This window comes from Neovison vison, chromosome 6, assembly GCF_020171115.1.
Source record: "Neovison vison isolate M4711 chromosome 6, ASM_NN_V1, whole genome shotgun sequence".
NCBI lineage: Eukaryota > Metazoa > Chordata > Mammalia > Carnivora > Mustelidae > Neogale > Neogale vison.
Genome location: NC_058096.1, coordinates 217,214,762 through 217,239,556, shown reverse-complemented (window position 1 = coordinate 217,239,556; position 24,795 = coordinate 217,214,762). Strand labels below are relative to the sequence as shown.

The 24,795-nt window shown below is 53.9% G+C and overlaps 1 protein-coding gene across 2 annotated transcripts in view; it reads right to left on the bottom strand.

The window, feature by feature from the left end:
• The window catches only part of COL5A3 (collagen type V alpha 3 chain), a 37,193-nt gene that overhangs the window by 3,644 nt on the left and 8,754 nt on the right, over positions 1–24,795 (bottom strand). For both annotated transcript variants that reach the window (XM_044254258.1, XM_044254259.1), the window contains exons 9-64: positions 24,539–24,586; positions 24,424–24,465; positions 24,044–24,106; positions 23,406–23,480; positions 23,227–23,310; positions 22,990–23,046; positions 22,842–22,895; positions 22,610–22,663; positions 21,990–22,043; positions 21,855–21,908; positions 21,637–21,690; positions 21,214–21,258; positions 21,053–21,106; positions 20,826–20,870; positions 20,612–20,665; positions 20,044–20,088; positions 19,037–19,090; positions 18,903–18,947; positions 18,719–18,772; positions 17,094–17,138; positions 16,932–16,985; positions 16,684–16,791; positions 16,192–16,245; positions 13,036–13,089; positions 12,137–12,181; positions 11,828–11,881; positions 11,661–11,705; positions 11,245–11,298; positions 11,093–11,146; positions 10,949–11,002; positions 10,705–10,812; positions 10,456–10,545; positions 10,128–10,181; positions 9,226–9,333; positions 9,013–9,120; positions 8,873–8,926; positions 8,366–8,419; positions 7,657–7,764; positions 7,529–7,582; positions 7,274–7,327; positions 7,103–7,156; positions 6,914–6,967; positions 6,300–6,407; positions 5,614–5,667; positions 5,390–5,443; positions 5,038–5,091; positions 4,813–4,866; positions 4,548–4,655; positions 4,313–4,366; positions 3,710–3,763; positions 3,416–3,523; positions 3,085–3,138; positions 2,969–3,004; positions 2,471–2,524; positions 1,635–1,842; positions 1,441–1,553 (exon numbers count right to left, since the gene is read on the bottom strand). In XM_044254258.1, the coding sequence (XP_044110193.1) occupies positions 1,441–1,553; positions 1,635–1,842; positions 2,471–2,524; positions 2,969–3,004; positions 3,085–3,138; positions 3,416–3,523; positions 3,710–3,763; positions 4,313–4,366; positions 4,548–4,655; positions 4,813–4,866; positions 5,038–5,091; positions 5,390–5,443; positions 5,614–5,667; positions 6,300–6,407; positions 6,914–6,967; positions 7,103–7,156; positions 7,274–7,327; positions 7,529–7,582; positions 7,657–7,764; positions 8,366–8,419; positions 8,873–8,926; positions 9,013–9,120; positions 9,226–9,333; positions 10,128–10,181; positions 10,456–10,545; positions 10,705–10,812; positions 10,949–11,002; positions 11,093–11,146; positions 11,245–11,298; positions 11,661–11,705; positions 11,828–11,881; positions 12,137–12,181; positions 13,036–13,089; positions 16,192–16,245; positions 16,684–16,791; positions 16,932–16,985; positions 17,094–17,138; positions 18,719–18,772; positions 18,903–18,947; positions 19,037–19,090; positions 20,044–20,088; positions 20,612–20,665; positions 20,826–20,870; positions 21,053–21,106; positions 21,214–21,258; positions 21,637–21,690; positions 21,855–21,908; positions 21,990–22,043; positions 22,610–22,663; positions 22,842–22,895; positions 22,990–23,046; positions 23,227–23,310; positions 23,406–23,480; positions 24,044–24,106; positions 24,424–24,465; positions 24,539–24,586 (3,669 nt within the window). The remainder of the gene's footprint in view (positions 1–1,440; positions 1,554–1,634; positions 1,843–2,470; positions 2,525–2,968; positions 3,005–3,084; positions 3,139–3,415; positions 3,524–3,709; positions 3,764–4,312; positions 4,367–4,547; positions 4,656–4,812; positions 4,867–5,037; positions 5,092–5,389; positions 5,444–5,613; positions 5,668–6,299; positions 6,408–6,913; positions 6,968–7,102; positions 7,157–7,273; positions 7,328–7,528; positions 7,583–7,656; positions 7,765–8,365; positions 8,420–8,872; positions 8,927–9,012; positions 9,121–9,225; positions 9,334–10,127; positions 10,182–10,455; positions 10,546–10,704; positions 10,813–10,948; positions 11,003–11,092; positions 11,147–11,244; positions 11,299–11,660; positions 11,706–11,827; positions 11,882–12,136; positions 12,182–13,035; positions 13,090–16,191; positions 16,246–16,683; positions 16,792–16,931; positions 16,986–17,093; positions 17,139–18,718; positions 18,773–18,902; positions 18,948–19,036; positions 19,091–20,043; positions 20,089–20,611; positions 20,666–20,825; positions 20,871–21,052; positions 21,107–21,213; positions 21,259–21,636; positions 21,691–21,854; positions 21,909–21,989; positions 22,044–22,609; positions 22,664–22,841; positions 22,896–22,989; positions 23,047–23,226; positions 23,311–23,405; positions 23,481–24,043; positions 24,107–24,423; positions 24,466–24,538; positions 24,587–24,795) is intronic.

Genomic DNA, 24,795 nt, shown 5'->3' with positions numbered 1-24,795 from the left:
ACATTTTAATCCTCATTGGCCACCTCCCCCAGACCCGCCCACTCCCCCGCCCTTCTCTCCTGGTGCCTCCTGAGATGTCCTTCTAAATCAATGACCTGCCCTCAAATCCTTGTCTCAGGGTCTGTGTCTGGGGAACCAACTCTGGATCATTCCTCAGTCCCCTCCCCAGCCCCTTTGGGCAGGAGGAAGGTGAGCTGGTGGGAACGGCTCAGGTCTCAGGGACCAGAAACCCTTTAGAGGTCAAGCCCTACATGACTTGGGGGTCCTGAGCTTGTCTAAATTCCCATATGGATGGGGTGGTTGAGCTCCTACCAAACCAGGGCTCTGACTAGTCAAAAATAAGCAACAAGAAGGACATCACCATGCCTTTCTGCAGGCTCTGTGCTGGCTGCAGATCTTACCGGCCGTGGAGGAGGCATTAGCACAGGCCCACGTGCTGCCTGTATCTTACCACTGAGCCTGACACGTGCGTCAACACCTCGATGGTACAACCATGCTGAGGCAGATACTGTCTTGAATCCCATTTTACAGATAAAAACTACTGAGGTGACACCTCTCTCCCAACCCAGCGTTCTAGAGCAGGGGCAGCTGGCCCGATGCCCTCCGCTGCTCAGCCCGGTGCTGGGGCTGGGAGGCTGAGGGCTCCTGATGGAGCACCCCAGTATTCCTGTGCCCAACCCACAGAGGGCAATGAGTCTGCGGGCCTATGAGGTAGCAGGTCGAGAGATGGTGGTTAAGGACTGGGTCTCTGGAGCCAGCCTGCCTTGGGGTAATCCCATCACTTCTCTGCCTTAGTTTCCTTCTCTGGGGATGATGGCCCCCGCACCCCACACCAGGTGGCTGGGACTCAGTGCAAATGCAGCTAAGTGCTCGGAACAGTCTGGCACATTTATCCCCTATTTAAAGGCTTCCACCGGGACGCCTGGGTGGCTCAGTTGGTTGGGCAGCTGCCTTCGGCTCAGGTCATGATCCCAGCCTCCTGGGATCGAGTCCCACATCGGGCTCCTTGCTTGGCGGGGAGCCTGCTTCTCCCTCTGCCTCTGCCTGCCATTCTGTCTGCCTGTGCTCCCTCTCCCTCTCTCTCTGACAAATAAATAAAATCTTTAAAAAATAAAAAATAAAAAAAAATAAAGGCTTCCACCATTTCTGTTTTCTTAATTAGGTTTTTTGGTCTATCTTTTCTCACAGACGGTGAGCCCCATAAAAGCAGAGTTTTGTTTGGTTTTTTATTCTCTGCTGTAGTCCCAGCCCTTCACAGGACTTGGCATACAGCGGGTGCTCAATAAATGTTGGCTGAAGGAAGGATAAGGATCCAAAGTCTGGTGCGTGCGTTCGGCAGGGAGGGGAGATAGGGGATATAGCTTTGGTGGTGGGGGAGGGGTTGAGGTGGTTTCCGAAGCCCCCCTTCTCCCCCCCAACCCTCCTCCTCCAGGCACTCACCATCTCAAACTTCTTGTCGGGATAGAGGCAGGTCTCTCCTCCCGCAGTGAAGTTGCAGAAAACCCTGAGCGAGTCCCTCGCACAGCCCTGGTTGGGGTCAATCCAGTATTCCCCTGCAGCAGAGCCAGACCGGTGAGTGTGCAGGGGCAGGACCCCATGGGCTTACCGCCCGCCCCGCCAGGGAGGGACCTCACCATCAGGCAGGTGCGGGTGGTTGCGGTGTAGCTCACTGCACACGAGGCCCGGGCGCTCAGCCGTGCCCGGAGGGCGCCGAATCTGCTCCAGCTCTAAGCTCAGCGACGTGAGGGAGGCCAACACCTCCTCCAGGCCGCTCTCGAGCTCCCCTGGGCCTGGGAGAGAGCGCCGGCGCCTGCGCAGCCCGTGCAGCTCAGCTGGGGGACCCTGAGCAGGCGCGGGGCGAGGGGGTAAGGAGGAGAGGGGAGCGGAGATGCGGGAGAGACAGGAAGAGAGACAAGCAAAGATGAGTCATGGGAGGTAAAGAGACAGGGTTGGGGGGGAGGGATAAAAAAGGGGAGAAAGAGGGCGATAAGCGAATAAGCGATAAGAAAGGGGAGAAGGGGCAGAGGAGATAGAGAGGCCGACAGAGACAGAGAGATAAACGGGAGGGAGAGATAGAAAGACCCAGAGTTGGGGAAAAGCCGAAGTAATAACACAATGAAAGAGAGATTCACAGGTGAGGTAAGGAAAGCGGAGAAAGAGGGAAGAGGAAGAAGAGAGAAACAGAGACAAAACAGGGGAACAAGTATTTGGAATAGAGACAGTAAAAGGCCAGGAGGTGGAGAGAGGTAGGGAGAGAGAGATGGACGGGGAGACAGAGCCAAGCAAGACAAGACCCATCAGAGCCCCCATGGGTATCCCCCTAAACCCCCAACACAGCCCAGACCCCCTCCGGCTTTCAAGGCACCTCCCTCCCCACCTGCATGCCACAAACACCTGCTGTGGGCTCCACCCAGTTCTGGGCACTGGGGGACCCAGGGGAACCCTCTAACATACTCCCTGGGGAACTTACCGGGGGGCCAGGGGGACCTGGGGGGCCAGTGTCACCACGGGGACCAAAGGATCCCTGTAGGGAGAAGTCACTGGGGAGTGAGCTCTGTCTGTGGGGACCCCTTCCTGCCAACACACATACACGCTCTCACACGCACGCCGTCTTGCACTCACTCGCGCAGTACCGGGGGAGGGACGTGCACTGCTTAGCCCCAAGTATAAAACACACATTTTCTTTCCATATCTTAACATCTCTGAAAGCAACATCTTAACATCTTTGGCAAATCTCAGTTTCCTTGTCAAAACTGCTTTCGCTCATAGTAGTTTCTAAAATAATGGCTCCTGTTAAAATTGATGGCGTCTTAGACTTGATAAAATACAACGGTAGGTGTTGAATAAATATTCAGTGAAAGTGTGATTGAATGAACAAACAAACGAATGCAAAGGCACTGAGGTGCGGTGATGTTGAAAGGGGGCAGGAAGCCAGGATGTAGGGGCCCAAGGGACAGCATATACTCACCGGGGACCCCTTGGAGCCCTTCTGTCCCAGAGGACCCTATGGGGTAGAGACAGGGAGGGCTAGAGTCCCAGCTGGCCCACCATGGTGACCCCACCCCATAAACCCCTCTTACTCACCGCCACGCCTGGGGGCCCAGGGTGGCCCAGAGAGCCGATGGGACCAGGGAGACCCTGAAGAAAGGAACATCAAGGTTATCACGGATGGGGTTTACCCCTATGATCCAGGCATATCCCCCAGACAAGCCTCTAGTCCCCTCAAGAGAACAAGCCACAGACACAGCCTCTGACTTGTAAATCCCCAGATAGAGGCCCCCTTTTTCCCCAGACACAACCCCTTTCATTCTAGACCCCAACTTCCCAAATGTGCGCTCTCCAAATGAGCCCCCGTTCTGCCTCCCCACCCACCCCGTCCTCTGAACACACTCTTCCCGCTTGGGATAGAACTCACAGGTTCTCCCTGGGGGCCAGGGGGGCCCTGCACGCCTGGCAACCCCTGATCCCCTTTCTCACCAGCTTCCCCGGGGGGGCCGATGAGCCCAATTAATCCAATGTGGCCCTGTAAGACAAAAGAGGCACATATGGGGAAAAAAATATGGTGGGGGGGGGATGCTTCTAGAGCCTTGGAGTTGTGGGTGTGGGAGCAGAGGAGACCCGAACCTGCCAGCCCTCTGGCCAGGGAGGCAGGTGAAGGTGGAGGAGATGGAGGTAATTGGGGGAGAATAATGGAAGGTCATATCCTTACCTTTTCCCCCTTGAGGCCAGCATCTCCCTTCAATCCTGGAAGACCAGAGGGCCCCTGGAAGGAGGGTGAGGCTCAGTTAGTGAGTCTCAAACATGAAATCTCAAGGTTCATGTGGGTAATTAGGGGAGAGTCAAATGGGAAATTACTCAGATTTCAAGTGGGAACTGCCAAGGATGTGATTATGGGGATGGTCAGGAGAGAGGAGGGGTGACAAGGGATAACGAAGGGGTTGGAGCACGGTAAATATGAACAGTCAGTGGTCAGAATCAGTATATGTGCTGCCGAAGCGAGCACGAGTGGTCAGAATCAGTGTGGAAGGTCAGGGTAGACTAGCAAGAGAGAGGGTCAGCTTGACCTATCAAGATGGAAGGTCACTGTGGACAGTAGGAACCACCAAGATGGAGGGTCGGTGTGGGTGGTCAGTGTAGACCATCCAGATAAGTGATCAGAGAGATGGTTAGTACAGATGGTCACGGTGGACGGTAGGATGGGTAGTCAGTGAGGGGTCAGCTTGCACCACCCGTACCCACACTCGCTAGATGGTCCCAGGACACCCAGTGTGGTTCTCAGTGCCAGGACATCAGGGACAAAGAAGTCTCTTACCAGGGGTCCAGGAGGGCCCATCTGTCCAGGTGGTCCCAGGAGGCCTGGTTCACCCTAGGATGAAGCCAAACATGGGGACGCTGCCCTCGGCCAGAACTCAGTGTGAGTGCCCTGGCCTCCACACACACCCCCGACCCCCACCCCCAGCCAGGGTCAGTTGCTCCAGATTATGGTGAGAAACTATAAGGGAGGAGCTGACCCCACCCCACTCCAACCCTATTCCCACCCAACTCACCACAGGGCCGGGGATCCCTCGAAGACCCTCGGGCCCCACACGTCCAGGGGGTCCTCGAGCCCCGACTGGGCCTGTCATGCCTGGGGGACCATCAGGACCTGGCTCCCCCTAACAGAACAGGGCAAGGGAAGGGCCAAAAGAGTCAGAGGGAAACTTCCCCCTGACCTCCTGAGGGAGGGGGAGGGAACGGGGACTCCTGTGTTGATGGCCCAGCTGTGGGTCAGGCATCGGCACAGGGACCCTTCCCTGGGTGGGGAGTACTCACCTTGGCCCCTTTCTCCCCTTCTCTGCCTTCCCGACCCATGCGGCCGGAAGGACCCTGAGGAGGGAAAGAGGATGTGGGGGAGGGGAGCTTTAGGGCTACAGGGAGCCTGTTGGGGTGACAGGGATCTGTGGGGGTTTAGGGGGACCTGTGGGAGTGAAGGGAGGCCAGTGGAGATGGGTGGGACAAGAATGGGCCCAGGAGAGCCAGGAGGCGGGTCTCACTCACCCTCTTGCCAGGAGGCCCAGGGGGGCCAGGCTCCCCAGAAGCCCCAGGCGGACCCTACGAATACAGAACAGCACCAGGATGGTATTAGCTCATGTTGGTCGAGGCGACTAGGTTTCAGGACGCCTCTGAGCAGACAGCCTCCCCCATACACCACGCCCACAGCTGCCATCCCCCGCCTCCTCACTGAAGTCGCTCATGTTCCTGGGGAAGCCCCAGAGAGGCGAGGCAAGGGCATCTACAGGGGCCCTAGGCATCTCATCCACCTACTTCTCTGTCCCCCAGTTCACTCCAGTTCACCCATTCACCCACCCAACCCCCCCACCAGCACCACATCCTCTGCTCCGCCACTCACCGGCCCACCAACATCACCAGGGTCTCCCTTCTCTCCCGGGGAGCCATCGATACCCTGTGGGGTAGGCAGGGGTTATGGAGGCACTTAAGGATTTAGGGGTGAAACATGGGGAAACGTGAGGGTTATTTGCGCCACAGACCTTGCCTAAGTCTATGGAGGGTGGAGATATGGGGACGGAAATCGGACTATATGGGGGCTTATGGGAGAGTAGGGCTCATACCCACCGAAACTCCAGGGTCTCCGGGGGGTCCTAGATCTCCTGGGAGCCCAGTGGGGCCCTGGAAGACAGAACAAGGACTAGGCACCTCTCTGAATTATCGGGCATTCATTCGTTTATTTGCCACATGAACTGTCCCCAGACACAGCCTGGGCTGCTGAGGATATGCTTGTGAACAAAACACAAAGTCCCCCCCCCCCATAGGGTGAACATTCTAGAGTCTAAGGTGTACAGGTGCTGAGCTAAACCCGTGACACGCATCACCTCACTCCGTCCTCCAGGCGCCTCCCAGCTCGGGACTCACAGGCAGGACTGACCCTCCGGAAAGGGGTCAGATCCAACTTGAGGTTCCGTAGACCCTGAAGGTCCTCACTGCCCCCCCCCGCCCCAGCCCAAGCCCCACCACGATGGTAGGAGGGTCTCAACCTCCACCCTGAGGCCAAATCCCACATCAGCCCCAACTCTGGGCATCTATCTCAGCAGCTCCAAAGCTTCCAGAATGATTCCGTGTAGAAGCAAGTTGCACCCACACAGTGAGCTATAACCATCATTCGTCAGTATTCAATCATGTTCTGGATTGCCTGGGGAATCAGCACACTGGAGGAGGAACCCCTCGATAGAAGTTGGGGAGCAGGTTCAAGAGGATGCAAGTGCCCCTCCCCGATCTCTCCCTCCACTTCTCCTGGGACTCACCACGTTCCCTTTGGCTCCATCCTCTCCAGGGGGGCCTTTCTTGCCTGGGGGTCCAGCAGCCCCAGATGGGCCTGAGTCCCCCTTTTCACCAATTTCTCCCTTGGGCCCCTTTGCAGAAAGAGTCAGAGGTCAGAGGTCAGAGTCAGCCGGGACTCTTCAGAAGTCAAGGGTTAGCTTCCCTGGACTCAGGGATCGGGAGTGGTCTGGGACTTTCCTGGGGTCAGGGGTCAGAAGAGCCTAGACTATCCAAGGGTCAGATGTCGAAGGCATCTAGGGTTTATTTGAGTCAGGGGCCGGGATGGTCCAGTTGCTCAGAGATCATAACCAAGGCTGGTCTAGCCCACATGCCATGCTGGAGTGAATTAGGAAAGGGGATCCCTCCGGGAAGTTCATCCCCCACTCCGGGTTCATGGTTTGGACCCAAGCCCCCACCTGCACCCTGTAGGTGCACCCTGAAGAACTCTCGGTAGCAGCTCTATCTGAGACCTTCCGGGGCTTGGGGATACCTATAGGTCTGACTCAGGCCTGCCCAGATTTCGTGAAGGTGGCCCTAGATGCCCAGAGGTCAGGGATTCCCTGAGACGTGTGCAAGGGTATAGAACACAGTCACTCACAGGGATGCCTGGGGCTCCTGGGGGTCCTGGATCTCCAGCCTCCCCTGGCTCACCCTGCAGGAGGCAAAGTCAGGGTAGGGAGAGCTCTGATTATGAAGGACAGGGAGGAGCTCCCCAGAACAGCCATCCCCAAGCCAGACTGGCTGTGCCTCCCCTACCCTAGGCAGCCCCCTACCCCCTCTCTCTCACCTTCTCGCCCACAGCGCCTGGCTGACCAACTCCCCCAGGCAGCCCTGGAGGGCCCTGGAAAGACAGCAAGCAGTAGAAGTGGGACTGTGGGATCCCAACAGCCCCTTTGGGGGAAATGGAGGTCCCCACCTCTCAGACATCCTGCCCCACCCGCCCCCAGCAAGTCTTCACCTCTGATCCACTGGGGCCATGGGGACCCCTAGGCCCTGGAGCTCCATGGGGACCCTGTGGGACAGTCAGAATAGCATCCAGTGACCTCATGACTCCCCAAAGGCACCACTAGCCACAAACACCATCCTTAATGCTGGTGACCAGCATCACCTTAAAATGACAATGTGCCCTGTGATACCGCCCCTCCAAAATTAATGTAATGGCCACCAATCACCCATCCTCTTCTGCCCCCCACCTTCCCCAGGTTGTCCATACCATGGACCCTACATCTCCAACCTCCCCTTTCTCTCCAGGAGGGCCTGGCAGCCCCTGTGGAAAAAAGAAGAAAGATTGGAGCACAGAGTGCAGGGAAAGAGGCCACATCCCCAAACTCAGACACCCACCTGCAGGCCAGGAGGGCCAATCACCCCCACGAAGCCTCTCACTCCATCATCTCCTTTCTGCCCAAAGAGGCCTGGTGGTCCCCGGCGTCCCTGAGCCCCATCTGCTCCCTGGAGAAGGACAGAAGCAGGGTACAAGTGGGGTCTGAGTGAAGGGTCTGGGCTCTGGGTCAAAGTCAGGACCGAGGTTAACAATTACAGTCAGGGCTGGGCTTAAGTTTGGAAAGGGTCAGGTTGGACTTGGCATTGGGGGTGCAGGTTAAAGGCCAGATTTGGGGAATTAAGTCAAGAGCTGAGTCAAAGTTTTCACATGGGCATTGGGTGGTGAATGGGCATTGGGTGGTGAGTTGAGGTCAAGGTCATGATACGGCTGAGATGGAATTTAGGGTTGGGTTTGAGATTGGGGCTGAGGTCAAAGTTTGAGTTCAGGTTTGGGGTCAGCATTGGAGGGTGGGTCAGATTTGGGGTTAGGGGTAGGATGGGGTCAAGGTTCAGATTTAAAGATAAAGTTTGAGTTAGGGTTGACGTTAAGGTCAAGGATAGGGTTAAGACTGGGCCTGTGAAGGCCTTCAGGATTCAGGTTGAGATTGGGATTGAGCCAGATTCTGGCATGAGTTCCTCTTGGATGTTGAGTTTGGGGTTGAGTTTGGGTCTGGGTCATGGTGGAGGACACTGGGATCCAGGAGAGGGTCACAAAGCCAGGAGCACTCACCGGGGAGCCTGGGTGTCCCACAGGACCCCGTACTCCTGTTGGTCCAGGTGGGCCCTGGGGGAGGGGACACAGCCAAAAAAAATCTCAAGTTCAAGATTAGGAGAACCCTCAAGATGACAATCACTCCCTCCCACTCCACCCACCAGGAAGCAACAGCTGCTTCCCCCACAGCCCTGTCTTCCTAGCCATCAACTGATGGGGTCAGACACAGACATCATCCTGAGCTTGGCTCATCAGGACTTTTCCCCAGAAGTCCCTCCAGGGACTGAGCTGGCTCACAGACAGACAGTAGGCACAGTGGCTGAAGTCCTGGGGGAAGCTGGAATGTGATGCCTCAGAGCCTCCCAGAGTCACAGACAGAAAATGATGCCATCAAGGAAAGGGAGAGGAGGGGGTAACCACCTCAGCTCCCTCCCCATTCTCTCGGGATCCCAGCTACCCACCCCACCCACCCCGCCCCTCTGCCTTCCCCCAGGACCACCTCCTTCCCTGGGGCCCCACACTCACCGCATCCCCTTTGTCACCTTTGCTCCCTTTGTTACCAGGGGCACCCACTTCCCCCTGCAGGGGAAAGAGCATGAGGGAGGACCAACTTGGACTCTCTGTACCCTGAGCCCCTGAGTCCTGCCCTCTCTGTGAACGCTTACCTTGTCCCCATCCTCGCCAGAAGGACCAACAGCTCCAGGGGGTCCAGGAAGCCCCAGGGGGCCTGGGATCCCATCTTTGCCTGTGGGGCCAGGGGAGCCACGCTCGCCCTGATGGGGGAGTAGATGGGGGTATGTCAGGAGTCAGGGCAGAGGAAAGGTCCTGGTATGTGGAGTCCTGAGGATGCTTGAGGAATGTAATGGGCAGGCACTCACCGGGGACCCCTTCTCGCCTGCAGGGCCAACAGGGCCTTGGCCTCCACTTTGGCCAGGAAGCCCAATGCCTCCTGCTGGGCCCAGTGGACCCCGCTCCCCCGGGGAGCCCTGAAAACAGGGGTAAAGGGTCAGGAAATAGCGAAAGTAGTTCTCACTGATAGAGGCCTTTCAAGCTGCCTGGCATTGAGTCAGGTCAATACTGCTGTCTTGGCCACTCTGTGCCCTTCCCCACAGCAGCCAGAGGGACACCCGAGTCAGGGCACACACATCCCCCTGCTTACCACCCTCCACAGCTTCCAGCTCACTCACGAAATGGGAAATCCTCCTGGTAACGCCCAGGCCTTGCACAACCTGCCCCATTACCTCCTGCCCTCTCTGCCTCCTATTGACCCCCTCGCTCCCTTCCTTCCAGCCACACTGGTCCCACCGTTTCCTCCAGCATGCTGCGCACACTCCAGCCCCAGGGCCTTTGCACATGCTAGTCCCACTGCCTGGAACGCTCTTCCCCTATATACCCACATGGCTCCTCCCAAACCTCCTTCAGGTCTCATCTCCAATAACACCTTCTCAGGAGGCCTTCCTTGAGCAGCTCATTTCAGCGGCTCTCTCCCTACCCCCCCTTCTCCGTGCTGTTCATGCCACTGATTCCTTATCTCCCCAACTAGAAATAAGCTCCAGAGAAAGGAGGTCTTTAATCTGTTGATGTCTGGCATGCAGGTAAGTAAGTGTGGGATAGATCATCTCACAGATGGGGCCATGTCACAGGTGAGAAAACTGAGGTCATGGGTGTGAGCCTGTTTGACACCCAGGATAGGGGACTTAATCATGGCAATGTCCAGCTCCCCAGATGCCCCAAGGCACCGCCACCCTGTCCCCCACCCAGCAGATGGGCTTATACTTACATTGGCTCCAACAGGGCCCGGGGGGCCTTTGTCACCCTTTAAGCCAATAGGTCCCTGAGGGAGGAGATGATTCAGTTAAGAGATGCCCAAGGGTGTGCCCAGGTCCTGTCTTCCTTCTGGGGGCTCACAGTTCCCCACTTCTTCCTGGCCACTGAAGGTCAGGGGTCTATCTCCTCCAGGTCCCGCCTGCTGTCATTCCTTTACTTTCATGGTGTCCCCACCCAGGATGCAACCACCATGTCCCTCCCCAGAGCACCCTTCTCCTTTTCTGCTTCAGAGTCCAGCCAGGTACGTTTGTGGAGGGGGGGGGGGCACAAAGGATACTCACTGGATCCCCAGGGGCTCCTTGGGGGCCGGGGAAGCCCCTGGGACCAGGTGGTCCTTCCTTCCCAAGAGGTCCCGGTGGCCCTAGGTCCCCCTGCAGGAGGGCAGAGGAGGAAGGTCAGGCTCCAGAGAAGGGGTGTTTCCTCCTAGTCTGTGAATCTGGGGGTGATTCTGAGCCTTGGGGTGGCATGGGCCCATTGGGGAACCTTTGGGGCCACTCAACTTGAGATTTTCCAGGGGGGTAGCATCTCACCTTGACACCCTCTCTGCCTTCCAGGCCTGGAAGACCTTGTTCACCAGGAGGTCCAGGAGGGCCTGGGGGCCCCCTCTCCCCCAGAGGTCCTGCTTCTCCTGTCTTCCCCTGAAGAGGAAGGAAGATAAGCTTATCTTGAACGGAGGTGGCCCAGCATGGGGGAGGGGGCCGTCTGGGATGCGCTTCCCCCCAGATATCTCCCAACTGGTGCAAAACTGGGAAGACCTGTGGGGTCCATTCTGACCTGAGGACCCACGACACCAGCCGGTCCAGGTGGGCCTGTCTGACCTTGGAAGCCCTGGGGAGAAAAATTAAAAGGGGCGTCCCACGGGAGGAAGAACTAGAGAGCCTAACGGGGTCAGGGGTCAAAAGTCCAGAGGCTACGCACCAAGTCTCCTCTCTGACCAGGGTGCCCAGGACGCCCATCTTTCCCTTGGGGGCCCTGAGAACAAGGTGGGACAGAGACAAGCCCTGACTAAGCAGTCTTCCCACGCCCTGGACCCCCTCCAGGCCACCCCCAGGCAGGGTGCACTCACTTACAGGGGGACCCTTTGGCCCAGGAAATCCAGGAGGGCCCTGCAGACCTGGGAGGCCCTGAAATGGAACCAGAAACCACAGCCTCACCCCTCCTGCCTGGCCGTGGAGCCCCGCATTCGGACAAGCATACTGAACACTTGGTGCACACCGGGCATGGAGCCAGACCCGTGACACACACTCAGTCATTTCCCGTGTCACCGCAGCCCTTTGCGGCGGGGACTGCGTTTATTCCCATTTCACAGAGGGAGAAAACAAGGCCCAGAGAGGCTGAGTGACTTCCCCAAAGTCACACAGCAGGCAAGTGGCAGAGCTGGAACTTAAACTCACAGCTCCCAACTTTAGAGGCTGTTCCTTCCACCGTGTCACAATGCCTCCCTCCCTCCTGGGTTTGTCTCCCATCCAGAAACACCCACACTCACCTTTTCTCCTGGGAACCCAGCGGCCCCATCCTGGCCCACATCGCCCTAGGACACAGTGCATAAGATTCAGGCTGCAGGACAGACCCAACTGGGAGGGCTTCCGGAGGACATCGGGAAGCCTGGGCGAGGGGGCCCACGTGGGGGCCTGATCACCCACCAGCCCATACCTTGGGGCCTGGTTGCCCAGTGGCACCTGGCTGCCCCCTCTCTCCGCGGGAGCCCTGAGTAGAAAAGAAGCAAAGATTAGAAGCGAGAGGGTGGGGGAAGCTAGGAGGTGAACCCGAGTCCTCTGGGCCCCTCCCTCTGGGATCCCTTCTTGCCCGCCCAGGGACACCAACAGAACCCTAACCCTCTTCCCTGCCTACCAGCATAACCTCCCCCCTCACCCCCCCACCCTCGCCTCTCCTCCTACAGCCCCTCCCTCCAGCCCCGCCCCCTCCCCCAGGCCAGGCAGAATGGGGGAGCCATCTTCTTACTGGTGGTCCCCGCTCTCCTTCCAGGCCTGGCTGCCCTGCCTTCCCCTGGAAAATAAATCAGGTGAGGGGGAAGCAGAAGAAAGCGACGTTGCAGATCTGACACACACAAATGCTTCCAGGCACAGACCCAGAAAGAGGTCTGCTGCACGTTTATTCACAAGCCTTTCTCTCTCTCTCTCTCTCTCTCTCTCTCACACACACACACACCGTGCGAAGATCACAGACACCCAGTTACATCTGTGAATGCATCTACAGGGTCCAAACCCAGGTGTGTCCGCCCAGAAGGACACCCACTTATCACAGACTTCATGCGGCAGCAGCACACGTTGGGTGACCCACAGCCTCGGATCGACACCTGGAGCTCCCCATGCAATCTGTTCCTTGCACATGTGCACACTCAACGTAAACACATGCACACACGGATTCACAGGAGGACACGGTCCTTATAAGCACAGCCGTACATGCAGATTCTTGTGTGTAGACACCGTGTCCACAGACACAGTGGCCACACTCCCACCATGCACGTGTCTGCAGACACTCGGGCACCTGTGAACATGTCCCCACCCTCGCACACACACACACACACATTTACATCTGCGGTCACACACGTGCAGGCCCGTGTCCTTGCTGACCACAGGCCCACAGGCTGCCCCCCCCAGATCCCTTCTGATCCACACTGTGAGGCGTGTGCCCACTGGCACATGCAAGCATGTGGGCAGGGATGCCAGGTGGGGTCACCTACGTGGGCCCTGTGCCATGTATGTGGGTATGTGTGCAGACATATGTTTCTAGGCTTACATGCAGCCACCCAGGGGCCTCCCCACTGTCCCGCAGAGCCACACATGTCATTCCCCTCGCCAAGCCCTACCCTCTCCCCTCACCCCTGGATCACGACTCACCCGCTTCCCTTTTTCTCCTAATGGTCCCAGAGGCCCAGGAAAGCCAGTAGATCCCTGAGTTGAGAGAATCAGAGAGAAAAGTTGTGGGTAAAAAGTAGGTGGTGAGGGATGCCTGGGTGGCTCAGTTGGTTAAGCAGCTACCTTCAGCTCAGGTCATGATCCCAGCGTCCTGGGATCGAGTCCCACATCAGGCTCCTTGCTCAGCAGGGAGCCTGCTTCTCCCTCTGCCTCTGCCTGCCATTCTGTCTGCCTGTGCTCGCTCTCTCCCTCTCTCTGGTAAATAAATAAAATCTTTAAAAAAAAAAAAAAGTGGGTGGTGAGTAAAGTTGACCCCTCACCCTTCATCCTTTCCAGAAGCTTCTTTGGTCCTTCCAGCCCCATCTTCCTCCAAGGCTTCCTCTTTCCCTATCCTCAGCCCTTGCGCATTCCACTCCCGCCACACTGGCCCCTCCATGCTATCAGGCACACTGGTTCACTCCTGCCTCTGGGCCTTTGCACTGGCTCTTTCCTTTGCCTAAACTGCTCTTCTCTCAGGTCCCCACAGACAGAGCTATTCTTCATCCTTTGGGTCTCATTTAGATGTCAACTCCTTAGAGAAGCCTTCTGCCACCGTCCTGACCACCACACCCTCCAAGTCACTTGCCGTCTATCACATTGTCCTATTTTGTTTTCCCAAAATATTTATATTGAGACAACCTTGTTCAGGGCACCTGGGTGGCTCAGTGGGTTAAGCCTCTGCCTTCAGCTCAGGTCATGATCTCGGGGTCCTGAGATTGAGCCCCGCATAGGGTTCTCTGCTCAGCAGGGAGCCTGCTTCCCCTCTCTCTCTGCCTGCCTCTCTGCCTACTTGTGATCTCTGTCTCTCTCTCTGTCAAATAAATAAATAAAATCTTTAAAAGAAAAAAATTCATTCACTTGCCTATTTACTCATTGTCTGGTTTTTCTGCTAGGATACGCTGCTCTGGTCTTATTCCCCTCAACCTGGTACATAGTCGGAGCTTACTTGATATTTGTTAACTAACTGGCTGCAGCCCATGCTGTCCTGCCCATCTTCGAGGCACCCTCCATCCACCCAGGGGAGGACATCACAGGCTCTGCTATCTCCTCCCACCCCTCACCATATTTTGAATCCCAGACCTATCACTAGACTAGCTGTGTGGCCCTGGACAAATGGCTTACCCTCTCGGAGCATCAGTTTCCTTACCTGTAGCCTGAGGATACCAATAATACCTCCCTCACAAGGTTTTGGTGAGGCTTAACTAGGATAACGTATAGAAAGTGTATGTGGCGTGTGGCATACAGTAAGTGTTTATGACACATTAGTTGTCATTCTTCAGGCTGATTATTACTGACTGCTATGGACCAAATATTTGTGTCCCCTCAAATCCATATGTCGAAGCCCTATGCTGAAGAATGGCATTTGGAGGTGGGACCTTTGGAAGGTTAGTAGGTGGTGACAGTGGAATCCTCATGAAGTGGATCAGGGTCTTTAAAAAGTTTTTTTTTTTTTTAACTTATTTACTTGAGAGAGAGTGATCGGAAGACAGAGAGAGAGCATGAACAGGGGGGAGGACCAGAGGGAGACAGAGAACCAGACTCCCTGCTAAGAGATGGGGCTCGATCCTTGGACTCCGGGATCACAGCCTGAGCTAAAGGAGGACACTCAACCCACTGAGCCACCCAGGCACCCCAGATCTGTGTCTTTATAAGAAAAGGAGACTCAGGGCGCCTGGATGGCTCAGTGGGTTAAAGCCTCTGCCTTTGGCTCAGGTCATGATCCTGGGGTTCTGGGATCGAGCCCCCCATCGGGCTCTCTGCTCAGCAGGGAGCCTGCTTCCCTCCCCCTCAACCTGCTTCTCTGCCTACTTGTGGTCTCTGTCTGTCAAATAAATAAAATCTTAAAAAAAGAAAGAAAGAAAGAAAGAAAAGGAGACTAGATCTCTCTCTCTCTCTCTTTCCCTCCTTCCCTGTCCCCTTCTCTCTCTCCCGGTCTCTCTTTCTCCCTCTGTCCCCCTCTCCCGCCCCAACCCCACCATTCGAGGACACAGAGAGAAGACAGCTGTCTGCAAACCAGAGAGTCCTCACCAGAATCCAACCACGCTAGCACTCTGATCTCAGACTCCCAACATCCAAAACAGTGAGAAATAAATTTCTGTTGTCTAGGCCACGCTGTCTAAAGTATTTTTGTTATAACAGCTAAGACAACAACCTCAACTTAAACAACACATCATGCCTTCTGTCGTGTGTTGCTCGCTGTCCAAAACACATGGACTGGTCTTGGCAAAGAGGCTTTGCTCTAACTCCCTGAACTCCTGCTCCAATCGGTTGAGTTCTGTTCTTAGGTATGGTGCCTTGAGTTTACTCGCCAATCTGTTTGTCAGTTGCCCTTGCTACTGGAGTCATGTGACTTAAGGAAAGTTTACAACAACTGATGGGATGCAGAAAGGAAAAGAAAGATGTCTACCAAATCTAAGTTAAATGGAAAAGTCTCAATAAAAAGGGAAGTCACTAAAAAAAGTCACGTCAGATGAGGCATGCACAAGATAACTGCCAGATGGAGATGACAAAAGTGTGGAACTCTGGAAGGATTTGGCGCTCGGATTCCTTCCCAAGTGTCCAAGTTTCTGTTCCACTTTATATAAACCCAAACTATAAATCTTCAGTGATGTAATGTGGGTGTGGCTTAGGCAGAAAGACCTGTCTAATCAGCAGCCTCATCCATTAAAAAATTGGCAGACAAATGTATCTTTTTATATAAGTGCATTTTATTGTAAGTTATAATTCAGTATTGCAAGATATGTATTTTTTTGTGATTCTCCTCCTTACTGGCTTGGTTTGAACCAGCCTCAATCACACCAGATAAGAAGGATGCTAGAGTTTTATTATCAAAATTATCAGTGTCATTATAATCAAACTGATGAGATAAAGACTACTAGGATCTCCATTTTACAAAGAAGTAAGTATGCTCAAGATACTTGCCCACGGTCACTAGGCAGGTAAGGAGTGGGTATTTGAATCCAAATCTGATACCAAAGCTCACATCTTTTGCTATCTCTTAGTGACCCAAGGGGTGGATAGCTCACTCCCCTAGACCACAACCTGGCCCTGAATATCTGAATGTTGCCTTTGCCTACTCCCAACCCTTTAGCTTCTTACCTTAGGGCCTGGACGTCCCGGATAACCTGGGAGACCTGGCACCCCAAGCTTGCCCTGCAGAGAAGTTATGGGACAAAGGTCAGAAATTGCAACCTCAAGGTCAGAAAAGAAAGGACAGAATGGCTAGAACATGGTGACAGGGGCAATAGGGTGAGATTCAGGGAAACATGAGTTCAAATCTTGGCTCCTGCCTGCTAGGAGCATGTCTCTGGGCAACACATTCTATTCTATTCCAAATCTTAGTTTTCTTGTCTGTAAAATGGGGATAAAAATGCCTGTTGCCTGTGGTGGTTATGGGGATAAAATCAGATACTGTGCATGAAATTGCTCTGTAACGCTGAGTTAAGAAATTAGAGATGGTAAGTGTGGTAGCAGCCTCCTGAGGTTGAAGATAAAAGAGCCAAGGGTAGAAGGCAAAGAGCCAGGGAGTATCTTGGCTGCAGGATGGGAAGCTGTGGAGTAGAATGGAGAGGGTGACCAAGGTCCAGTCACCTTCTCCCCAGCTGGGCCTGGCGGACCCTCCTCGCCAGGCAGCCCCTCCTGCCCCTTTAGCCCTTCTGGACCATCCTCTCCCCGGGGTCCAGGGGGTCCGGGGAGCCCCTGGAATAGAAAGGAGGTATTAGATCCTGTGTTGCTCCTGGTCCCTCCAGCCCCCTATCTTAGCCCCAGCATCCTCCCACCTCACTGGCTTCCCCAAGTGCCCCAGAATCACTAAATCCCTCATCTGGAAGGCATCTTACCCGATCTCCTTTAAGCCCCCCATCGCCCTTGAAGCCTGGGTAGCCACCTTCTCCCTGGGTGGGAGGAAGTGCAGAGGTCAGAGGTCAGGGCTTCAGGGAAGGGATACAACAAGAGCTCCATTATTAGGGCTCCCCCCAACCAGGAACCCCCTCCCTTCTCACCTTCTCTCCTTTCTCCCCCTGGAGGCCCCGGTTGCCAGAGGTACCCTGAAAAATAAAAAAGATCTCAAGTCCCTCCCCTGCTTAAGAAGGGCCCTCCAACTCAGTCCCCTGCCCCAAAACAAGTCAGGACAGTCCCAAAAGGATACTGGACAAGAGCGGAAGGGGGCAGCCTTAGAGGAAATGACCTTTCTCCAAAGCCTGCTAGTGTGGTGTGCAAGAGGCTGGCTCTCCACCCCTCTTCCCATTGGCAGCCTCCCAGGGTCATCTGTGTGGGGGTGTGCAGGGAAGGCCAAATTTCCGAGTAATTGATTCCAATCTCCCGGGGACACTGTGTCCACAGTTCCTTCTGGCAGGAGAAAGAGGATGAACATTCCAGGCCCCAGTCTCATTCTAAAGGCAAAGGAATGTTCCCCATTGTGCTGGCTACAATGCGACTCTGTGCCTGGCAACAAGGCGACTCTGTGCTTAGCTACAGCAAGGCTGCTCTGTTCAAGCCCAGGTGCCCAAACCCTGGGCTTGGGTTGCAATGAAAATTGCACTTGGTTACAATGTGACTGAGCTCAGACACTATCATGAAATTGCACTTGGATACAACATAATTGTGTTTTGACAATAACATGATTGTCTCTAGCCACAGAGAGATACAATGTAACTGAGCTCAGAGACTATCATGAAATTGCACTTGGATACAACATAACTATGTTTTGACAATAGCGTGATTGTCTCTAGCCACAGAGAGATACAATGTAATTGAGCTCAGAGACTATCATGAAATTGTACTTGGATACAATGTAACTGTGTTTTGACAATAGCACGGCTGTTTCCAGCCACAGAGAGACACAATGTAACTGAGCTCAATGTCCATAATGAAGTTGTACTTAAATACAATGTAACTGTTTTGACAATAGCATGACTATCTCCAGTCACAAGGGGTTCACTTGACCACAATTATCCAACCAAGCTTAGGCCACCCTGGCTACAATGTAGCTAGACTCAGTTACAACATAGTTTTTTAACTATATATAATTATGCCTGGTTACAATGTAACTCTTAGTTTGGCAACCCACAGGACACTGTGGCTGAATATAATAGAGCCACTTCCTTGGTTATAGTATAACTGAGCTTGCCTACAAAGCCACAATGTGATGAGTTGCCTCTTGGCTACCAGCAAACTCTGTTGTTAGACCACAGGTACCAATCTTGCTACAACGTAACTAAATTTATATTAGATATGATTCCAGTGTCCCCACCCTTGGTCAATAGTAGAGCTATTTCTGTGCTTGAGGATTGCATGGCCCTGGGCTTGCATTAAAGCCCAACTGTCTGCCTCACTACGGTGTGCTGACCTGGACTGTGTTTAGAGTGAAATGGGTCATGTCTCAAATAGGCCTAACTATTCTCAACTACAAGGCGACAGCTACATTGCAATACTTCCCCGGCTGTTCAGCTCCAAGTAACGCACATAATTCTACCTATTGTCACTCAGATTGAAACCCGACTCCTACCACACCTCTCCTAGCCAACTGATACCTCTCACCAGACATGCACACGTTTCCCATGAAGCTGGTTCCCCAGACCCAATGCCAATGACCCATCCCTACTCGCAGGCACCAAGTATCACGTACCTTCACACCCCGAGGTCCAGGATAGCCCGGGGGTCCTGCAGACCCTTGTGGACCCTGAGATGGAGATAAGATCAGTGCCATCCTGTTCTTCCCCTGCTCCATGGTCCTGGTGCCCTCATCTCTCTCCTCGTGAATCTTGCCTATCAAGCTCATCCCCAACCCAGTCTCTCTACAGGCCACTCACCTGGGCCCCTTTCTCTCCGGTGGGGCCCTCATGGCCTGGGTGACCCTGGGGAAAGAATTCATCAGAGACAGATTTGCCATTCAAATTCCCAAGCCTCCTCCTTCTCCCTCCTTTGGCCTGCACCCAGTTCTCACCGGAGGGCCATCAGATCCTGGAATGCCTGGAATTCCTGGGTTCCCAGGGGGACCCTGAAAGAAAATGAACAGTATGGGGAGTCTGGCATCTCACCAGGAACAGCCTTACTCAGACCGGCAGCTACTCAAGGTAACAGAACAAGCATATCCCACAAGCTAGGAAATTTCTTCCTAGCTCTGCCCAGACTTGCTGTGTGACCCTGGGTAAGTCCCCTTCCCTCTCTGAGCCTCAGAAATCCTCCATCTCTGGGAGGGTTTAGACAAAGGAGGTAAAAACAGTGTGGAGGGGTAAAAAAACAAACAAATAGTGGGGGGAGGCTCCTTAGCCACATCCTTTTCTTTAGAAGTGCCTCTGTCTTCATCTGATGAGAGGTGAGCCCAGGAAGGCATGGAGTGACCCCCTATGTTCTACAAATAGTGAATAGGTCCAGAAGTCGGCCCCTTGGCCCAACTAAGCCGATTAGATTTTCTTCTGAAATTTTGAGGTAAGCAACACCTCACTTCATAGAAACTACAATCAGATGAATTTGGGTAAAGAAACTGTAAGGTCAGAAGGAGCTAGGGGCGGAAATTGTGATTAAAGCAGCACTAAATTGTGTAGAAATAGAACCTGAGAGTGAGGACAGACTAAGATATGTGGAGAAAGAAGCCTGTCTGCTGGGGGAGATGGAACAGATGTGCACAGGAATAAGATGACACCACAGACCCCCAGAGAAAGGGCTCTCCTGGCCCCTGGGTCTTACTAATATTTGTGATGACTGGCATCTGTGGGTTCCCCTAAATTCTGAGAGTATCCCCTTATGTGATCTAGCTTTGGTGGATTTCTGTTTCTCCCAACCAACCCTTCCCCCCAACAATATTTTTTAAACTCTGGGCTTGTTTAAGGAATGTTACAATTTATCATTACCCAGGGCTAATAAAAGGGTCCTAGTGGGGGAGCTTTTCCTGCAGACAGAGTCGAAGGAAGAAGATAGGAAAGGGTGGTTGTGGGTGGGGCTGTCACTCACCTTCTCCCCAGGAGTGCCAATAGGTCCCTGAGGGCCAGGGAGTCCCTAGGGGCATAAAAAAGAAGGTAAAGGTGAGAGCACCCAGGTGGCTCAGTGGGTTAAGCCTCTGCCTTCGGCTCAGGTCATGATCCCAGGGTCCTGGAATGGAGCCCCACATCGGGCTCCCTGCTTGGCAGGAACCCTGCTTCTCCCTCTCCCTCTGCCTGCCGCTCTGCCTACTTGTGTTCTCTCTCCACCTCTCAAATAAATAAATAAAATCTTAAAAAAAAAAAAAAGAGGTAAATGTGGGGCACCTGGGTGGCTCAGTTTGTTGAGTGTCTGACTCTTGATTTCAGCTTGGGTCATGATCTCAGGGTTGTGGGATTGAGTCCCATGCTAAGCATGGAGCCTACTTAAGATTTTCTCTCTCTGTGTCCCTCCACCTCTTGCTCTCTCTCTTTAAAAAAAAAAAGGGGGCGGGTAATGAAGGCAAAAATGGGTAGTGAGCTGGGAAGTGGAAAGGCTGAGAGTGGTCTATGACCTTAGCTGACTACTGCCACCCCCAATTATTGAAAATGATAGCTCAAACCTGGGACCCGGGATTTCCCTGCTGTCCTGGAGGGCCTGGTTCTCCTGGAGGACCCTGCGGAGAAAGGGGAGGTGCTGTGAAGCTGGAAGGGGTCATGGTGTTGAAGTGTCAGTGAAGTTGAAATAGGGGTCATGAGAGTGGACAGGGATATGGATGGATGATCGTGGAGTCAGGGCATCAGAAAGCATTAAGTGTCAGAAGGCAGAACACGTACCACATTTCCTTTGGCTCCTGGAGCACCATCAATTCCAACTACACCCTGGGGGAGGAGAGGGTGTGAGACCCGGGCAGATACCACACAGGAGCCTGAGTCTGAGACACCGAGAGGCACAGGTAGAAAGATGAGCAGGCAGAGAAACCAGGTAACAGAAATGGACATGCAGAGGGGACAGAGGTGAGAAAAGGACAAGCAGGGATGTGGACAGAAAGTGACATTCTCACCGGCCGTCCCAGGGGACCAGGGGAGCCTCTAGGGCCGATCAGTCCTCGGGGGCCCTGCAAGGAGGTAGGAGCATTATTCCAGCATCACTGCCCTGATGCCCCATGAATCGTGACTTCTTCCCCTGTGCCAGGCAAAGGATCCAGAGGTCCCTGATACTCACGGGCTCCCCAGCCTGGCCAGTGGGCCCCGGAGGTCCTTCTGCTCCCTGCAAGAAAGCATTCATCACTTGGTGAGGGGGGGAAGAGAAACACTCAGAAAACTCAGAACACTCAGAACACTCAGAAAACCACCTTCCCTTGTCTGGGGAGACTCTTCCAAGGCACCCCAGAGTCAGAGCGTGAGGCAGTGATCAACAGAATGAGCACATGGGATTCAGTCCAGGCCCCTGACCCCAATCCTGTACCTGTAATCCTGAGTCTCACCTACTAACTCTGGTACTAGCCCCCAGCTCTCCATGTACCTTTTGGAGCCCCACCGAGGCTAATGACACACGCCTCTCACCTGTCCCCTGAATATTCTATTTCTCTCTGACCTTCATTCTGGCCTTCTAGCTTCTAGACCATTCTGTCTCCTCCAAACTTACCTTCTCACCATCCTCTCCTGGGGGGCCGGGTTGCCCCACATGGCCAAAATCGCCCTGGAGTTGAGAACAGAGGGAGTTCAGAGTGGAAACGTGGGGCTGGTCCAGGAAAGGATGGGATGAGAGCACACCCACAGCGATGGAGCCTCTGATACTGGGGGTGGAGAGGGTACCGTGGATATCAGGAGGCCTGGTATGGTGGAGGGAGCTCATACACTCACCCTTTGGCCCTTCTCTCCAGGCAGCCCTGGCAAGCCATCAAAACCCCGATCACCCTGCACAAAGAGACACCACCTGAGCCCTGAATCCCTGATCTGACAGACCCTCCCCATCCCAGTCCTGACCTTATCACCTACCTTAGGTCCTGTGTCCCCTGGGAGGCCCCGAGCACCATCTGCTCCAGAGCGGCCCTATCAGGGAGGTGACAGCATCAAGATACCTATTACTGTTTGTTGAGTACTTTCCTCCTGCAGAATCCTGGCGGATTCTCTGTGTATCAGTTTAACCTCCCAAATACATCTCGAACCTGTCCATTAGTCTTTACCTCCGGGCCATTTGCTCTAGTCCATGTCACCACCATCACAAAAATTAAAATCTTCAGTCTCCATTAAGTGTCCAGCTCTGTGTTCCTCATTGCATTTAAAACTGTCTGGAATCATCTTGTTCATCATCTCCCTCAGTGCACCAGTCTTTTCCTCTGCACGTGCTGTTCCCTCTACTTAGAAGACCCTTTTTCTCCTATTTACCTGGTTATACCTCAGATCTCAGTTCAAGCATCATTCCATCTAGAAAGTCCTCCTTGACTCTGTGTCCTGGCCGGATGCCTTTGTGACACACTCAGTAGAGCTTTACTCTCTGTTCTCAGTGCCCTTATCCCACCAATGACACCAGCAGGCGCTGGGGGCGAGAAGCCAAGGCGCATGTTGGGTGTTGAGGGACGGATGAGGGATGACCTAAAGACCTACAAGTTACTCACCATCTTTCCCTCCCGGCCAGGGGGCCCAAGAGGTCCCTGAAGGCCTCGGGGACCCTAGGAGAGAAAAAAAAAGGGGGAAGAAAAAGGAGAGGAAGGACTTACTTTAAATCATTCTCTAGGAAAGGCAATAATTACAAAGTTATCCTCAGTCCCTTTATCACTGTCCTCAAATAGCACTTCTCTGGGAGAAGGTCCTTCCCATCCAATCCTGTCCCCATCCCACCAATCTCACCTGTGGCCCCATTTCTCCCATCTCTCCTTTCTGACCAGGATACCCAGGGAGACCCTTGGAGGAAGAGAGATGAGGTAATGGAGTTAGAAGGAGGGTTCCCCCTCCACTGAGGTATCCCCCCCCTCCTCCATAAAGACTCCTTACTCACCACAGGGCCTGGGCGCCCAGTGAGCCCTACTGGGCCGGGAGGACCTTTCATAGACAGCTGGAAAGATGGAGGGGAACAGAACATCAGGTCTCCCAAAAATACCAACACCCTTCCAAAAGGCATCTTCAGGAGAAAAATACCCCCCTGCCTCCTGACTAGCCTTCATTATTCCCAACCTGTCACTCTCTCAATGTCCTCCCATTAGCCCCTATTGGTCCCTGATTCTCCTCTACTCACCTGAGCTTGTTGCAGTACTGCCTGAGCCTGGGCTTGCTGGAAGGAGACTGGGGGTCCTTTGAGGGAGCTGCTTGCAAACTGGAACTGGGGGCAGCTAGTCGTGAGGGAAGCCCAAGGAGAGGTCCCATCCCGGGTCAGGACTAAACCTCCAAAGATGTGCCACCCTATCTCCCTCTTACCGGCATCATGATCACAGTGCCTGGTAGACCCCGGATCCCATCAATGCCAGGGATTCCTGGGAGGCCAGCCGGACCCTGAGAGAGGGAGAGACACAAAGGGGGATGGAGGGAGAGAGATGGACATAGACAGAGATAAGAGAGTTGGAGGGGGAGAGGGGAGCAAGATGGAGAAAGACAGAGGCAGGGAGAGCAAGAAAGAGAGTAGGCAAGAGAAAGACAGAGAGAAGGAGGGAGAGTCATAAAAAGTGGCAGAGATGGCGAGACAGAAGACAGAGGTAGAAAGATGGAGAAAAGGGGACAGGGAAAGACAAAGACAGAGGGAGGAGAGAAAGATAGGGAGGCAGAGGGATGGAGGCAACAGAGAAAGACAGAGACATGGGGAGAAAGAGATGAAAAGACACTCAAGGATAGAGACAGACAGAACAGAAAAGCAGGGGAAGGCCCCCAGAGAAAGAAGATGGGTGACAATTCACAGATGGGGAGAGAGATGAATGGGTTAGGTCAATACCATCTTCAGCATGATGTCCTCAGTCCCTGACTCTCAGATCCACATTCAGACATACGAGTTCCCAATTTCCACCTCACAGCCTGAAACCTCACTCCTCCCAGAAGGATATAATCCAGAGGGAGTTTCTTACCGGTAGACCACGGTCTCCAGGGAATCCTGGGGGACCAGGGGGGCCTGAGGGGCCAACTACCCCCTGTTGAGGACAGAGGAACCAAAGTCATAAGAAATGCAAATCTTGAGCCAAGCCAACTTCTAACCCACCACCGACCCTGACCCTATGCACACCTCCTTACCCATCACTGAGCCATTCTCTGACCCCTCAAAACTATACTGACCCACATCTATCCCCCACTTTACATCCCAACCCCTATTTTGACTCATCCTGTGAGCTTCAAACATGTAATAATCTTTTAATGATATGGCAACATTATACCCCAGCCCTTTACCCCAGGGGCTCAAACACCCCAACTAGAAGAGAAAGGAAAGGGGCGGAATGCAGCCATGACTCACTCGGGGTCCTGGAGCTCCTGGAGGTCCCTCAAACTGCTGTCCCTGAAGGAGAAATGAGTGTGATCCCCACCCTAGCCCAGACCCCTCCACCTCCTTCTAGCCCCAGACCCCTCACCTGTTCAATCACTGCTGGTTCTCCTTTTGCTCCTTTCTCTCCAGCACTCTGAGGCAATGGAATAAAGAGAAAAAAAGATGTGAGTCCTGGCCATCAACAAGGAGGAGAGTGTGGACTTTGGAACATCCTGCAGGGTCCTAATCCTGGAGCTGCCTCTCACTACCTGGATGATGGGGAGCAACTTATTCAACTCCTATGGCCTCACCTGTAGAGTCAGTAGGTGAATGATAACTGTATATATCCCATGGAAAGAAGAA